This window comes from Dasypus novemcinctus, chromosome 13 (genome assembly GCF_030445035.2).
Source record: "Dasypus novemcinctus isolate mDasNov1 chromosome 13, mDasNov1.1.hap2, whole genome shotgun sequence".
Classification (NCBI taxonomy): domain Eukaryota; kingdom Metazoa; phylum Chordata; class Mammalia; order Cingulata; family Dasypodidae; genus Dasypus; species Dasypus novemcinctus.
Genome location: NC_080685.1, coordinates 31043671 through 31061370, shown reverse-complemented (window position 1 = coordinate 31061370; position 17700 = coordinate 31043671). Strand labels below are relative to the sequence as shown.

At 38.3% G+C, this 17700-nt stretch overlaps 1 protein-coding gene and 1 pseudogene across 7 annotated transcripts in view; both read left to right on the top strand.

Moving 5' to 3' along the window:
- ASH1L (ASH1 like histone lysine methyltransferase) overlaps positions 1-17700 on the top strand; it is a 320979-nt gene that overhangs the window by 132792 nt on the left and 170487 nt on the right. For all 7 annotated transcript variants that reach the window (XM_058309826.2, XM_058309824.2, XM_058309821.1 and 4 more), the window contains one exon: positions 3995-4096. In XM_058309826.2, the coding sequence (XP_058165809.1) occupies positions 3995-4096 (102 nt within the window). The remainder of the gene's footprint in view (positions 1-3994; positions 4097-17700) is intronic.
- LOC139436278 (eukaryotic translation initiation factor 5 pseudogene) lies at positions 9552-10372 on the top strand (annotated as a pseudogene).

Genomic DNA, 17700 nt, shown 5'->3' with positions numbered 1-17700 from the left:
TATGATTTATCTATATTTTCTATTTCTTTTATGTGAGTAGACTTTCTGAACATATTTCAGAAGCTGTCATTTGAGTGATGAGAAGACACCCAGTACTGTTTCCACTCAGTAGTTTTGTGAAGTGATGAATTCCCATTTATATTCTCTGTTTACTTCTGCTTTATATCCTGCTTTATAGAATATTGAAATGAGGAATGATGGAAACCCACTGATAACTAAAATTATACATGTCTTCTCCATGCATATTCTTTGAGGAAGAATCAGATTTTCTAGCTCTGCGTTTTGTGAACTGGAATACATACAGTCATCTTGCCCTTTGAGGAATGGAAAGCCTTCATCATCCCTCTAGGGAATCTAAAATGACCACATATAAGAGATGAGCAAACACTCATCACATGATGGAGACGGCAACAAAACATTAACTCCCTTAAGGAAGCAACCATGAATTAAAAGAACCAAAGAGCCAAGCAGGGGAAGCAGAAAGCTACTACTTTCTCCCCTAATAAAGAGACAAACAGGAGGCCAGACACTTTCTGGGGTCTGACTCATCTCTTGGGAATATCTCATTTTATTGCTATAATACAGAGCATAATCCCAGTCCCTGGAGAAGTTACGGTGAAGAGTCAGTGAATTAAAAGATCAGTTTCAGAGGAACTTGTTCCTACTTTGCAGGTACCTACCGGCCCTGGAGATACCTATCTTACTAGTACTTCTTAATTGGATAGTTTTTCACTTAATATTTAAAGTAAAACCTTGATGTGATAGTTCCAGCTCCCTAAATGGGAATAATTCCCTGCCCTTCATTATTCTTGTGATTATTGAATGTTAGCCCAAGCATGTTTGTGACATTATTAAATACTTAGGATTTTTTTTTGTTTGGTGGGGTTTTTTTTCTTTAATACTTAGGATTTTAAAGTTCCATGATAAACATAAGGAGCCAATTATTATTATGTATAATAATCCATAACATTTGTAAAACCCTTTGAATTTTATAAAATGATTTTCCCGTTATATTTTCTCATTTTAGGACTCACAGCAATCATGTGAGTTAGACTGCTTTTATTAAACTCAAGTTCAGCATGTTTATTTGTGTAATCTTATAGTTAATGAACAGAGACAGAATGCTTATTCCATAGTCCATGTACTTAACACCATACCACGCTCTGCAGTGCCTTTTGTTTTTAGATTTTGAAACATAAATGTATATTGGCTTCTATTGAAATGGAAGTGCTAGTTCTTCCTAGTAATTATATAGTTCTTCCCTAGTGACCCAACTGCATAATGAGACTTGTAAAACAATATATTTCTGGCATTATTGGAGATAATCTTCACAGATTCTATATGACTTCTGCTATAAAACCCGTTGTTGTTTTTTAAGGCCTGTTTTAACATGTTTTTTAATGCCTTTACCAGATTGTTAACATCTTGCACATAAGTCATAGCATTAGTTTCTAGTCCTCAGTTGCTTCCCATAATTAGATAATACTATTTCAGGGATCCTCTTCTCCTTAATGCTTCTATAAGCACTGTTTTTAAATGAAATACGGATCTAGAGTTGATCATTACCAAGCCCTACATAACCTGTATCTGAGGGATACAACTTTATTTCCCTTAAATCTGGAATATTGTTAAGCCAGCTCTGCTCTTTATGACAGGGAATTCAGACAGACTTCTAAAAATGAAAAATGAAACCTTCTTGAATGAAGTTTTATCCCAAACCCCTGTTAAATCCTAAGACTAGGCTGCTGGCCTCCATTACTTTCAGGAAATGAAAAATGGCTCAGAAGCTAAGTGAGCTAAGCCATCTCTTTCTCAATTGTTTCAGTTTCTCAGGAATTGCTGTACAATGCTGCCAATAACGATCTCCGGGGATCTGACCCCCATTCCACCTCCCACTGCCTCCTCTGCAGCTCCAGATGCCACCAAAAGAAGGAGCTTTGAAGAAAGTGCCTGTACCCTCTTTTACCCCGAGGTGGGTGAGGCCAGGCAGGGTGATTCTCAGGATATCCTGATGATCAAAGGTATAGTTGAAGCCTTCATCAAGACTTTCTTGAAGATGACCAAGAAATTTGGGAAACGTTACCAGATAGCCTAAGAACTGAAGACGGAGCTCAAGAATGGATGGCACAAATGCCACCTGAAATGTAATAGATGATGAAATACAAGACCCTAAATAAGCTCCTTGAGGGCAGAGACTATTATACAGTTTTTATATCTCTTCCCCCACCTCCACAATGTCTAGAGTAATCCTTATCATATAAACTGTACTTAATAAATGTTAGTATATGATTGAGAGATAAGACTTTTATTAAAAGTGCTCTCGAACCCCTTCTTCCCTTAGCATTAAACATAAGATTGTTTTCCCATTCATCAGGAATGATGATAAAGTGATTCAATAATGTCTCAAGCTTCTTGGCCACTGTTGTCTTCTGTCTTGGCTGTGTGGGTAGGAAATAAATATATGTCAAAGAAATGAATTTTTCAGCATTAATAATTAAATCCTCGCTATGCCGAGGCTTTACTTCTTAAATATTTTATTGTGATATTTAGCTCTTTGGTGGAATCTTATCTTATCTGAACCAACTTTAGGGGGATTTGTTGTAATATTGGTTTTAAAAATCCCTTTTATACCTGTTTTTAAATTTCAACAATGAACCGTCTTGCTTCTTGAATAGATCTAACATCAGTCATCACTGTGTTTCAGAAGTAGACTATACTGTCACAACATCAGTTTACAAAAAATCCAACTTGTTACTCTTGAATGATAACACCTAGTCTGTATCTCACCTGAGCAATGCTGCCAGTGGCCCACCAAGAAAATATGTACAGTGATGTGATTTAAGATACTATTTAATTAAAACAAAACTTATATTATACTATTTCTCTTAGAGAAAGGGAAATACTAGAAACTTAGCTCTGTTCACTTCTTCTGTCCCCAAGTCGTACTTTACAAAATTAGTCACTTCTTCATTAAGGAGTTAACTCTTAATTAGATACAGATCTTAAAAATCCCATCTTCAGCTATTTGATTTCTTGTACTTTCATGTGCCTCCAATTTTATGTAATGCTTTTTATATGTAATTTTTTTTCAAGCTAAAAGTGAACATTTACAGAATAGTACTAGTTTTTTGGCAAACATGATGTAAACATTTATCATGTCTTCTCAGCAGCTGGCTTTTCAGGTTCTAAGGAAACCAGTGTCAAAACCGGTATCAGGAAAATAATCTTTCCTGAAGAGCATGCTTTCTTGAGCAAGCAATGTGTCAGATTATTCTGCATTTATTTGGGTTTTGGTAAAAGTGCTAGACTTTTGGAAGGAAATTTAAGTTTCTTTATCGTTAGGAGCTTTTATGTATTTAGCTAAGGAACCTTATGTGTACAGATTTAATGGAGGTTGTTCTGTTCCATGGATAAATTGTTGCCAATTCTTTGAGAATATGCTATCGAGGAAAAATAGAGAGTGTGAACATGATCTCTGCGGATTGGATAAGATGTGTGAATTTAAGGTCCAATCCTTTTCATCTTTGAGTCAATTAAATGAAATTCTTCAGTTGGACCTGCTCCTCCCACATCAGCTGTTTCTAATTAATTGCATTATAAGTTTTGTTTGTTAGCTGAATTTGAATCAATAATCAGGAACAGATTCGACTAGAATATTGCTAGTCATTTGTATTGAAAATACCCATTTTAGTAATATGTTTCAGAGTGGTAATATATAACAACTAAATCATATTTTCTGCTTATTCTTCCACTAAAACTAGTTTTCCCTCTGCTAATATAACAAAAGAAGTACTGTATATGGGACCTTTGGAATTCTGTTGGCAAAACCTAGTGTGGTTTGTTCTCTATTTTTGTCCTCTTATCACCTTGAAAGTCATATTATTACAGGGCATGGCAGTGGCAACAACTAAAATATTACAGTTCTAATACAGAATGGTTTGATATTATTTTCAGGTTTGAATCCTATGATTTTTACCTCTACTTGTCTCTCCAGGTTCCCAGCCAACCTCAGATAAACCCTGCCAGCGACCAACTGAGAGCACAAACTGTAGCCCTACCCGAAAGAGGTCATTATCTGAGAGCACTTCTTCAACAGGTAAGTGCTATTTGTTAAATTTTCCCAGAATTTAAAGTTAGTCTCCCATCTGTTACTTATGAGCATTGGCTTAAAATATAATATTGTAGAAAAGCAAAAGTGAGTAAAGGATATGCTAATCAGTAATAATGTACATTGAAATAATATAGTAGTCTTCCCCTTTCACCCCTTCTTTATATTCAATGAACCTGCTCTATGAGCTATAGCAAAATATACAGTCCAGATGGAATAATTTAAAATGAAGAGGTATGATATATAGGCAGACATAAAAATATTTTAAAAATTGAATTAGGGAAGCGGACTTGGCCCAAAGGATAGGGCATCCGCCTACCACATGGGAGGTCCGCAGTTCAAACCCCAGGCCTCCTTGACCCATGTGGAGCTGGCCCATGTGCAGTGCTCATGTGTGCAAGGAGTGCCCTGCCATGCAGGTGTGTCCCCCGCGTAGGGGAATCCCACGTGCAAGGAGTGCACCCTGTAAGGAGAGCTGCCCAGCGCAAAAGAAAGTGCAGCCTACCCAAGAATGGCGCCGCACACAAGGAGAGCACAAAAAGAAACACAGGTTCTGGTGCCGCTGATAAGGATAGAAGTGGTCACAGAAGAACACACAGCGAATGGACACAGAGAGCAGACAACTGGGGGGGGGGGGGAAGGGGAGAGAAATAATAAAAAATAAAACTTTAAAAAAATTAAAAATTGAATTAAAGATAGAATAGGGAGTGTAACAGAGGAGTATGGTTTGAAGGTATTTAATAAAGAAATAGATATATGTAGGTATATGTAGTAGAGTAATAGTTTTTAAAGTTTCATTCACAAATCTCTAAGATATGTAAAAGTCTTAAGTGATGAGAAGAAACTTTACTAATATTTAATTTCAGTCTCCACTTCTTAATTTCTAATTTTTAAAATATTTTTAAATACATACAACCTATTAATACAGTACATACAACCTGTTAATATAGTTTATTTGTAAAATTTATAGTAAATTTAGAGTATGCTCCTAATTTTTATTTATAATGATGGTATACTAAGGATTGAAAAGTTAAAATTAATGTTTAATTTATCATTGTTATCAGGAGAGATGGGGAGTGGTAGATTCATTCCATGCAATGGGAATAATATAGATCAAGGGGAGAATAAATAGTGAGTTCAAGAAACTAAATAAAAGAGCCAGTGGGGGGAAGCAGATGTGGCTCGAACAATTGGGCTCCCATCTACCATATAGGAGGTCTGGGGTTCAATTCCTGGGGCCTGAGAAGGCAAGCTTGCCCTCACAGTGGCCCGAACCGAGAGCTGGTCCTTGCAGTGTGCTGGCCCATGTGGAGTGCTGACCCACGTGTTATGCTGACCTGTGCAGAAGTGCTAGCCTGCGTGGAGAGCTGTCATGTGGCCAGATAATGCAACAAAAAGAGACACAGAGGAGAGACAATAAGAGATGCAACAGACCAGGGAGCTGAGGTGGCGCAAGAGATTGAGTGCCTCTCCCCCAATCTTGAAGGTCCCAGGATCAGTTCCTCTTGCCGCCTAAAGAGAAGACAAACAGAGAAAAGAATGCACAGCGAATGGATACAGAAAGCAGACAGTTAGCACAAAACAGCAAGTGGGGGGAAATAAATCTTTGAAGAAAAAAAAAAAGAGCTGGTGTGATTAGAGTAAAGATGGTAACTGAATATGAGGCTGAAAGGATAGCAGGGACTGGTCACGTAGGGCCTTAAGAACACTGAGAAGCCACTGACATTTCCTCTTCACTTTTTATCCATGTGTCTTTGATTTGAAGATCACTTGTGACTTATGGTCAGAACATTTGACATCTTTATTTGTACAAAGCTTTACTATCTCACTGTATTGTTATATGTTGAATTTATTAGTTAATTATCTTAAGTATTTCTGAAGCTCTTCATTAGTACCATTATGCCAGATGTACAGTGGAATTCAAACAGCAGTGATGATTCTATCTCGCATAGTGCTTGGTTTTTATACTACCTCAGAGAGACTAGTAAATTCTTTTAAAACTTTTTAAAAATCAATTTTGATGTGTCTATCTAGACCCAGGGACTGGCAAACTACAGCATGGGGACCAAACGCCATCCAAGTTATGTTTGCATATAGCCCTTAAGCTAAAAATGGTTTTTACATTTTTACAGCATTGGGAGGGAAAAAGAAGAGAAAGAATAAGGGGCAAAGAACATACGTGACCTACAAAGCCATTTACTACATGGCCTTTTACAGAAAAGTTTGATGACCCCTGAACAAATGAATGAGATTTTGTTTAGAGACTAATGAAGAAAATCACTAAAATACTTTATTTGAAAGATGACTAAAGTAGGAATATCTCAATTGATAAATTTCTCATATTATGAGACCATCTTATTTATTCAACTAAATATTTAACAAGGGTTAATGTATTTAGCACTAAGAATATGCACATGAGTAAGACAAGATCTTGCTCTCAAGGATTCAGATATATACCAGTAAGCTGTGTTAAAAGCTGTAACAGAGCAATATATAAAATACTCTGATGTGCAGAGGGACTCAAGCACTAAGCACTTGGGATAACTGAAGAAAATATTATAGAATAAGTGATACGTAAGCTGCTACTATATCTTGAATTTGAGTACATAGTGTGACAAGATAAAGGATAAGAATATATTTAACACAGTGCCACAGAACTTCCAAAGAAAGGAATAAAACCATGAAAAAGCATAATGTTTTTGGAGAATAGCTAGTCACTTTATATGACTTGTGTAAGGGGTACTATGTGATGGTGGTTGGAATGAAGTTGTAAAGGTAACCATGGACTGTATCACATATGATATGTTTTGTCATCCTAAGGAGACTTTATTGTAGATGCAATTGGAAGCTGTTGACAGATTTTGAATATGAAAGATAAATTATTTGATATGCTAGGTTTCCCAGACTAAAATTTGATTCCAAAATCTCAGTGGCTTAAAACAACAAAGAATTATATTTTGTTTGTGTTATATTTTTGTTTGTTTTTCTGAGGAACATGTGCTTTTATTTCACTTGTTCTTCAAGATGCTCCAATTGGGCGGCAGACTTGGCGCAGTGGTTAGGGCATCCATCTACCACATGGGAGGTCTGGTTCAAACCCCGGGCCTCCTTGACCCATGTGGAGCTGGCGCACGCACAGTGCTGATGTGCGCAAGGAGTGCTGTGCCATGCAGGGGTGTCCCCCGCATAGGGGAGCTCCACACGCAAGGAGTGCGCCCCGTAAGGAGAGCTGCCCAGGGCAAAAGAAAGTGCAGCCTGCCCAGGAATGGCACCGCACACACAGAGAGCTGACAGAACAAGATGATGCAACAAAAAGAAATACAGATTCCCGTGCCACTGACAACAGAAGTGAACAAAGAAGAAGATGCAGCAAATAGACACAGAGAACAGACAACCAGGGTGAGGGGAGGGAAGGGGTGAGAAATAAATAAATAAATCTTTTTTTAAAAAAAAGATGGTCCAATTGATTGTGGGTTGAAGGCAAAGGAAATGTAATCAAGAAAGTTATAGTCAACGTGATTGTTGTTGCAAAGGCACTTAATTGCCTCAGTGTATCCCACCAAATATTTTGTTTATGAGCTGGGAGCACAGACCCATTTTGATGTTAAGAATGACCATTACAGGGAAGTGGATGTGGCTCAAGCAGTTGGGCACCTGCCTACCAAATGGGAGGTCCTGAGTTCAGTTCCTGGTGCCTGCTAAAGAAGGCGAGCAAGATGGTAAGCTGATGCAACAGGCTGGTGTGGCAAGCTGATGCAGTGAGCTGATGCAGTGAGATGATGCAACAGGGAGACACAATGAAAGCCACAACAAGCAGAGTGGAGGTAGCTCAAGCAATTGGACTCCTCCTTCCCACATGGGAGATCCTGGGTTTGTTTTGCAGTGTGTCCTAAAAAGAAGATGAGCCAACACATAGAGCACACAACAAACAGACACAAAGAGCAGACAGGGAGTACAAACAATGAGTGGGGGGAGAGGAAAGAAATAAAATAAATCTTTAAAAAAAAAAATGAATGACCGTTACATTGTCAGTGGATCTCATGAGGCAAATAAGGTACAAGACATGTTGGATGGATTCATTAAAAAATTTGTTCTCTGTCCTAAATCCACATGTCAACCCAAAGAAACAAACAATAGTTAATTCTTGTAAAGCCTGTTGTTATTGAGGCATGCTTGACACACTCTAGAAACTCTGCACATTCATTCTTAAAAATCCGCCTGACAGGGAGCAGGAGTAGCTCAGTGCTTGAGCACCTGTTTCTCACATATGAGATTCCAGATTGAATCCCTGGTATCACCTTGTAGCAGTTTGGTGTGGTCATGAATTCCAAAAATAGATATTGGGTTATGTTTGTAATCTGGTCTGTACCTGGACACGATTAAGTTATGATTAGGACTTTGATTGGACCATGTCATTAGATCATTGAGCCCCCACTTCTTGGTGTGTGGGGACTCACAGATAAAAGGCATGGCAAAGGACAAAGTTGAGGGTTTTTGATGTTGGAGTTTGATGCTGAAGGCCTTAATCTGGAGCCCTGGGAAGTAAGCGCACAGAGGAAAGAGAAGCAAAGCCCATGAAGAAGCAAGACCCTGGAAGGGAAGAACCCAGGAAGCCTGAACCCTCACAGCCATCAGCAGTCATCTTGCTGCAACATGTGAAAATAGATTTTGGTGAAGGAAGTAACTTACTTTATGGCCTGGTATCTGTAAGCTCCTACCCCCAAATAAATGCCCTTTATAAAAACCAACCAATTTCTGGTATTTTGCATCAGCACTCCTTTGGCTGACTAAAACACGCCCCTCCCCCCCCTAAAAAAAAAAAAGAAAAGAAAAATCTACCAGAGAATAGTGAAAGTATTACAGGAAAGAAGAGGGGAAAAAAAATATGAAGGTCAAAGACAAGGAAGATGGCTTGGTATCCAACAGTGAGACAAGACCACCACCAAAGGAAATCAGTCCTCCACATGCTACAAGAAGAGGAGGAGGAGGAGGACTGAGGAAATTCAGATTGGATAAAATCAGTGACCATACAAAAGTTTTGTTTTGTTTTGTTTTTAAAGATTTATTTATTCCTTCTTGGATAAAATCAGTGACCATACAAAAGTTTTGTTTTGTTTTGTTTTTAAAGATTTATTTATTCCTTCACCACCACCAACCCTGCCGTTGTTTGCTCTCTGTGTCCATTTGCTGTGTGTTCTGTGTCTGCTTGTGTTCTCATTAGCCAGCTCCCAGAACTGGGACCTTCTGGAGTGGGAGAGAGGCAGTCATTCTCTTGTGCCACCTCAGCTCCCTGTTCTCCTACATCTCTTATTGTCTCTTCTCTGTGTCTCTTATTGCATCATCTTGCTGCGCCAGTTCTCCGCATTGCTTGGCACTCCTGCACGGGTGGCACTCTCGCGTGGGCTGGCACTTTGCGTGCGCCAGCTCACCGTGTGGGCCAGCTTGCCTTCACCAAGAGGCCCTGAGCATCAAACCCTGGACCTCCTATATGGTAAACGGGAGCCCGACTGCTTCAGCCACATCTTTTTCCCATTGCAAAAGTTTTGATGTTCAGTGATGGTTTGGAAAGGACTGTTGAAGAGCAGGTCAACATATTTGATTTTGTTAAGAAAAAGAAAGGAGAACAAGAGGGTATTATTGACTCATCTGACGAAATTGTTACTGAAGCAGAAAAACTGAATGTAAAAGCTATGGGACCTCTTGTTTTGACTGAAGTTCTTTTCAATGAGAAGATTAGGAAGCAAATTAGGAAGAAATACAGGTACTATTTCCTACAATTTTTATCAAATACCAAAATGCTCAGCGGTGTCTTCTTTATGTTTTGGAGTATGTGGTAGCCATGCATCAAGCTCAACTCATCTCCAAGATTCCTCCACTTATCTTGAAGATCTGTGCTGCAGACCTTTTGAAAGAAGAGGTTATCATCACCTAGTCAGAGAAGGACTCTAAGATGTATGTCTCAAAAGAACTTGCCAAAGAGATTCATGTCAAAGCAGAAACTTTTATAAAATGGTTGAAGAATGCAGAGAAGGAATCTTCTGGTGGTGAAGAGTAAGATGAAGATGAGAACATTTAGGTGGTGTATTTGAAGACTACCAGTGTACTTAAAGTAGAAACTGTGAAGTATGGCAACAAGGATGATGACATTGATACTGATTCCATTTCAAGTGGTTGATCCAACCTAGCTTAACAGTATAATAAAAATTTTCCTGTTTTATCAGCCAGAAAAGCAGCATGTATGTGCAAAAGCTAAAATGGCTTAACATCATGCTATACTTTATACCAAAAATGTTTTATTATGAGTAGTCTGTAATTATGCCTAATAAGACATCTAGGGACACACATCAATGGGCAAAAGTAGTTTGCTTATTCATAATGTGTTTTTTTTTTGTCGTTGTTATTTACTGCTAAATTCTGTAGCATAATTTTTTGTCTGATATTAACATCTTGTAGTATTAATATGCATTTGTTCAATTTCAAAGAATAATGATCTTACATATACAGTTCTACCCATATACATATTCCACATGCGGTTTTGTTATGCTATACAGTTCCATATTACATTTTTCAGCTTTCCTTTTAGTAAAATACATGACCTTAGACCAGGGATTCTTAACATTTTTTGTTCCATGGACCTCTTTGCCAGTCAGGTGAAAACCACAGCTGGGAAGCCGATGTGGTTCAGGTGATTGAGCTCCTTGCTACCACATGGGAGGTCCCAGGTTCTGTTCCCCGTGCCTCCTAAAAAGAAAACCAGCATACAACAAATAGACAACAGCAAAAATGCAAATAATAAGGGGGTGGGGAAAAATAAATAAATAAGATCTTTTTTAAAAATCTAGGATCCCTTACTAAGTCCACACTGTACTGTGTATTATTTAATAACTATTTTACACCCACACCAACAACCAACATATCCCCACAAGCAAAATGTTTCTTTGAGCCCTTACTAAGAACCCCCTACCTTAGCTGTTCCCTTTAAACCCACATAATAGTAGTGCTAGTTACAAACATTATGTTGGGCTTTCATCTTTTCCATTCATTTCCAAAGACTGACACATCCTTTTTATAATTTCTGTACAAGTTAGCCCTCAGCTTTCCAGTCTCTAAACTCATATTTTTTTCTTAAGTACTGGGCCCAGAGATTGAAACCTGGACCTTGTATATTTGAAGCCGACACTCAAACATTGAGCTCAGCTCCCCTGAGTTGGTTGCTTCATTTATTTGCTCATTGTTTGTTTGTTTGTTTTTGATTTTTAGGAAGCACCAGGAACTGAACCCAGGACCTCCCGTGTGGGAAGCAGGCGCTCAACCACTTGAGCCACATCTGCTCCCCACATTGTTTCATGGTGACCCATATTGAAGTTATTAACTCCATGATTTTATACAATATATTTAGTTCATAGTAGCACAGTCATATAGTATTTGTTCTTTAGTGTCTGGCTTGCTTCACTCAATATAATGTCCACCAGGTTCATCCATGTTTTAGGACGTCATTCTTAACAGCTGCACAATATTCCATTGTGTAATGCACCACAGTTTATCCATTCATCAGTTGATGGACATCTGGGTTGTTTCCCTCTTCTGGCAATAGTGAATAACACCACTGTGAACACAGGTGTGCACATATCTGTTCATGACAGTGCTCCGTTTTTCTGGGTATATACCCAGCCAGGATACATGGCAAATCTATATTCAACTTCCTTAGGAACTGCCAAACAGACCTCCACAGTGGCTGTACCATTCTGTATTCCCACCAACAGTGAATAAGTATTCCTATCTCTCCACATCCTCTCCCACACTTGTAGTTCTTTTTTTTAACAGTGGCCATTCTGATAGGTGTGAATGATATCTCACTGTAGTTTTGATTTATATTTCCCTAATCATTAGTGATGTTGCGCATTTCTTTGTGTTTTTTTTTGCCATTTGTATTTTTTCTTTAGAGAAATTTCTGTTCTATTATTTTGACCATTTTTTAATTGGATCATTCGTCTTTTTATTGTTGAGTTGTAGCATCTCTTTTTATATCATAGATATTAAACCCTTATCAGATATGTGATTTCCAAATATTTTCTCCCATTTAGTTGATTGCCTTGTCACCCTTTTCACAAAGTCCTGTGAGGTGCAAAAATGTTTAATTTTGAGAGGTCCCATTTATCTATTTTTTCTTTTGTTGCACATGCTTTGGGTGTAAGGTCCAAGAAACCATCACCTACCACAAGGTCATTAAGATGTTTCCCTACATTTTCTTCTAGTTGTTTTATGGTCCTGGCTTTTATATTGAGGTCTTTGATCCATTTTGAGTTGATTCTTGTATAGGGAGTGAGATAGGGGTCCTCTTTCATTCTTTTCGTTATGGATATCCAGTTTTCCCAGCACCATTTGTTGAAGAGACTGTTTTGTCCTGTTAACATGGCTTTGGTAGTTCTTTCGAAAACCATTTGGCTGTAGAGGTAAGAGTTTATTTCTGAACTCTCAATTCTGTTCCAGTGATTGATGTGTCTGTCTTAATCGTTATGCCAATAGCATCCTGTTTTGACCACTGTAGCTTTGTAATATGTTTCAAGGTCAGGCATTGAAATTCATTCGTTACTTTTCTTTTTAAAGATGCTTTTGTCTAATTGGGTACACTTTGCCTTCCAAATGAATTTGGTAATTCCCTTTTCTATTTCGGTAAAGTAGGCTGTTGGAATTTTGATTGGTATTTGATTGAATCTATAAATAAGTTTGGGTAGGATTGACATCTTCACAATAATTAGTCTTCCAGTTCATATACACAGAATAGCTTTGCATTTCTTTAGGTCTTCATTGATTTCTTCTAGCATTGTTTTATATTTTTCTGCAGATAGGTCCTGTACTTCTTTGATTAAATTGTTTCCTAGGTATCTGCATCTTTTTGTTGTTATTGTAAATGGAATTTTTGTCAATTTCCTCCTCAGAATTTTCATTATTGCAGTACAGAAACATTACTTATTTTTGGGTGTTGATCTTGTATCCTACCAGTTTGCTAAACCTGCTTATTATCTCAAGTAGTTTTGTTACAAACTTTTTTTTTTTAAGATTTACTTTATTTATTTCTCTCCCCTCCCCCCCCCATTGTCTGCTCTCTTGTGTCCATTCACTGTGTGTTCTTCTGCATCAGTTTGCATTGTCAGGCGGCACTGGGAAACTGCATCTCTTTTTTGTTGCATCATCTTGATGCGTCAACTCTCCATGTGTGTGGCACCACTCCTAGGCAGGCTGTGCTTTTTTTTTTCACATAGGGTGGCACTCCTTGTGGGGCACACTCCTTGCGCATGGGGCACCCCTACACGTGGGCGCCCCTGCATGGCTGGGCACTCATTGCGTGCAGCAGCACTGCACGTGGGCCTGCTAACCACATGGGTCAGGAAGGCCTGGGTATTAAACCCTGGACCCTCCATATGGTAGGCAGACGCTCTGTCAGTTGAGCCAATTCCACTTCCCTGTTGCAGACTATTATCAGAATTTTCTAAATACAGGATCATGTTATCCACAAATAGTGAGACTTTTACTTTCTCAATTCCTATTTGGATGCCTTGGGTCTTTTATCATATATACATTTTATGATATCAAGGAATTTTCCTCTGTTCCTATCTTCTTGAAGTTTTTTTTATCAAAATCATGTGCTGGATTTTATCGAATGCCTTTTCTGCATTGATTGAGATTATCATGTGTTTTTTTTTCCTTCAATTTCTTTATTTGGTGTATTACATTGATTGATTTTCTTATGTTGAACCAGCCTTGTATACCAGGAATAATTCCCACTTGGTCACCATGTATATTTCTTTTTTTTTTTTTTTTTTTTTTTTTAAAGATTTATTTTTATTTATTTAATTCCCCTCCCCTCTCCCGGTTGTCTGTTTTCTGTGTCTTTTTGCTGCATCTTGTTTCTTTGTCCGCTTCTGTTGTCGTCAGCGGCACGGGAAGTGTGGGCGGCACCATTCCTCGGCAGGCTGCTCCCTCCTTCGCGCTGGGCGGCTCTCCTTATGGGTGCACTCCTTGCGCGTGGGGCTCCCCTACGCGGGGGACACCCCTGTGTAGCACAGCACTCCTTGCGCGCATCAGCACTGCGCATGGGCCAGCTCCACACGGGTCATGGAGGCCCGGGGCTTGAACCACGGGCCTCCCATGTGGTAGACGGACGCCCTAACCACTGGGCCAAAGTCCGTTTCCCTGTATATTTCTTTTGATATGCTGTTAGATTCCATTAGTAAGTATTTTGTTAAGAATTTTTGCATCTGTGTCTTTATCTGACTTTGGTATTAGTGTAATATTGGCTTCTTAAAATATGTTGTGTACTTTTCACCCCTCTTCAGTTTTTTTGTAAGGGTTTAAACAAAATTCACCTGTGAAATCATCTGGTCCTAGACTTAAAGAAAAGTTGGCAGATTTTTGATGACTGATTCAATCTCTATAAATGTGATTAGTTTAAGTTTGTGTATTTCTTGTAATATCAGTATATGCATTTATAGGTATTTATCCATTTCATCTAGGTTGTCTAGTTTGTTAGTATAGTTTCCTCTTTTTTTATTAAGATGTATTTTATTTATCCACCCCTTATTGTACTCCCTGTCTGCTCTCATTATCTATTTGCTTTATGTTACCTCTGTCCCTTATAATGCTGTTTAATCTGTGGGGTCAGTTGTAACTTCATCTCTTTTATTAATAAATAATGGCCTTCTCTCTCTCTTATAATTTTTTTGCATTTAAAGTCTGTTTGGTCCAATATTAGTATAGTTATCCCTACCCTTTTTTGGTTATAGTTTGCTTGAAGTATCTTTTTCCATCCTTTCACTTTCAGCCCATTTGTATCCCTGGGTCTAAGGTGAATCTCTTTCCGGCAGCATATTTATGACTCATGCTTTTTTATCCATTCTCTCAGCCTGTATATTTTGATTGGGGAGTTTAATCTATTCACAGTCACTGATATTACTGTAAATGCATAATACCATTTACTTCCACCATTTTATTCTTTGGTTTTCATGTCATATCTTACTTTTGTCTGTCTTATTACTCTTTTGGGTTATCATTTTTGCTATTCTTTCTTCTGTACTCTCCTCTGACTCTTCCATACTCTCCTCTGACTCTCTTACCTGTCCTTTTCTTTCAGGTTTAAGGCTTCCTTTAATATTATCTGTGAAAGTGGATTCTCTTTTTACTAACTCTCCCAGTTTCTGTTTGTGAATATTTTAAACTCATCTTCATATTTGAAGGACAATTTTGCTATATAAAGAATTCTCACCTGGCAGTTTTTTAGTTTCTTAATTGTGTCATATCACTGTCATTTTGCCTCAAAGATTTCTTATTAGAAATCTGCACTAAGTCTTACTGGGCATGTCTTATATGTGATAGCTTGCTTCTCCCTTGATGCTCCCAGTTTCCTCTTTATCTTTGGTGTTTGACATTCTGAGTAATATGTGCCTTGGTGTAGGTCTGTTCGCATTTATTCAGATTGGAGTATGCTGCGCCTCTTGGACATATAACTTCATTTCTTTCATGACAGTAGGGAAATTTTCAGCTGCCCCTATTCCCTTTTTTCTCCTTCTGGAACTCCCATGTCATGTATGTTGTTGCATTTTGTGTTATCATACAAACCTCTGGGACCCTGCTCAGTTTTTTCCATTTTTCCTTCAATTTCAGCTATTCTGTCTTTAGTATCACTTATTCTTTCTTCTTTCATTTCAAGCCTGGTTATATATCCCTCCAATGTCTTTTTTTTTTTTTTTTTAAGATATTTAGATTACATAAATGTTACATAAAAATGTGGGGGATTCCCATATGTCCTACTCCCTATTCCTCCTACATTTTCCAGCATTAACAACATCCTTCATTAGTGTGGTACATTTGTTAAAATTGATGGACACATATTGAAACATTGCCACTAACCATGGGTTATAGTTTACATTATAGTTTAAACTCCAACACATTTTTTAAGTTATGGCAATATTTAAAATGGCCTGTATCTGTCACTGTCATTCATGACAATTCGATGTCCCAAATATGCCTATATATATATATATATTTTTTTTTTTTAAAGATACTTAGGTTACATAAATGTCCTCTAGTGTGTTTTTGATCTCACCTACTATGTCTTTCATTCCTCTGACCTCTGTTACTTTTCTCTTCAGGTTTTCACATTCTTCTTTGTGCTTTCACAATGTTTTCTTGATGTCTTTTATCTCTTTAGCCATATTGTCTTTGAACTCATTAGTTTGGTTTTGGAAGTTTGTCCACATCTCATTGATTAATTATCTCAAATTCTGCATCTCTTCTGGGGCTTTGATATATTCATTTTCTTGGGTCATTTCTTCCATTTTCCTAATATGGCTTGTAATTTTTTCCTGATGTCTAGGAATTGGATTAGGATGGTGAGTTTACTCAGGTGCTCAATTTCTGTCTCTTTTGTAGGCATTTAGTGGCAGGGGGCTGTGTTGTACTGCTGTTCTTTGATTCTTGGTTCTGCCTGTTCTGGGTCTTTAGGATTGTCCCTGTTAGTTGCTCAAATCTCTGCTCTAGAACCAATATTGGGTTGCAGACCCACTTCTTAGGGCCTTAGGGAGGTAGGTTGTAAAGGCTGGAAAAAGCCTCTTATTACTTTTAATTCCTCACATGTACTTCCTTTATTTGCCAAGACATAGTGATCTTTGTCAGCCCTCTCAGTTCAGTGCATTGTCGGAGTGTGTTTGCTACAACAACAACCGACTGGATCATTGTGATGGAGGATCCTGCCTGGATGCTAAGAGCCTTGTAATTCAAACTTTCTCAGAGGTGTTTCTCCAGCCTCTCCAACCTGACATCCCCTTCCCTTTTCCTGGGTAGGAAATAATTCTACTCCCCTCTGTGTCCTCAACAACCTGTCTTGGTCAGTAGAGAGGGAAATTGAGAGGATCGGATCTCTTTAGTCTTGGATCTCTTTATTCCCAAGATGGCTCCTAAGGCAAACAGCAGCATGGCCCCACCTGACCTTGAATGGCTCTTGGGACATAGCAGACCAAATTTGTGGATCAAAAGCTGAGTCAGCCTTAAGCTGTCCCCCTCTTTCCCCTTTCCTGGGAAGGTAGATCTCTGGGGCCCTCTATCTCTGCTGTTGACCCTGCTGACCCTGAGTCCTGAGAATTCAAAAGTATCTATAGTGTGTGGGAGGATACAGGCATTTGCAGCTGTGGCTTTTAAACTAACATTCTTTTCTTTTGCCCCTCAGTCCTCTGGGCTGTATCCAGCCTTCCCCTGTGACCTAAACCCTAGAAGAATTTTTTCCAGTTTGTTTCTGTTTGTCCTCTAGCTTTTTTTCTGGGAGGGAAGGAAGTTCCATGTCTTTCTAGTCCAGCATATTTCCAGAAGTCCCCTGTTTTTTCCTGAAAAACTAGTGTATAAATGGATCACATTTTCACAGTTACAAAAAATAAAGATTTGATTTTGGTCATTCAAGAAAATAAGTTGCTGTTGTCAATAACTACACATTTAGACCACTAAAAATCATTTAACAATTAAAAGCGATTTTTCTTTTATGTTATGTGACGTCATGGATCAACTGCAGTAATGCTCTATGATATCTTCCTCTAAACCATAGC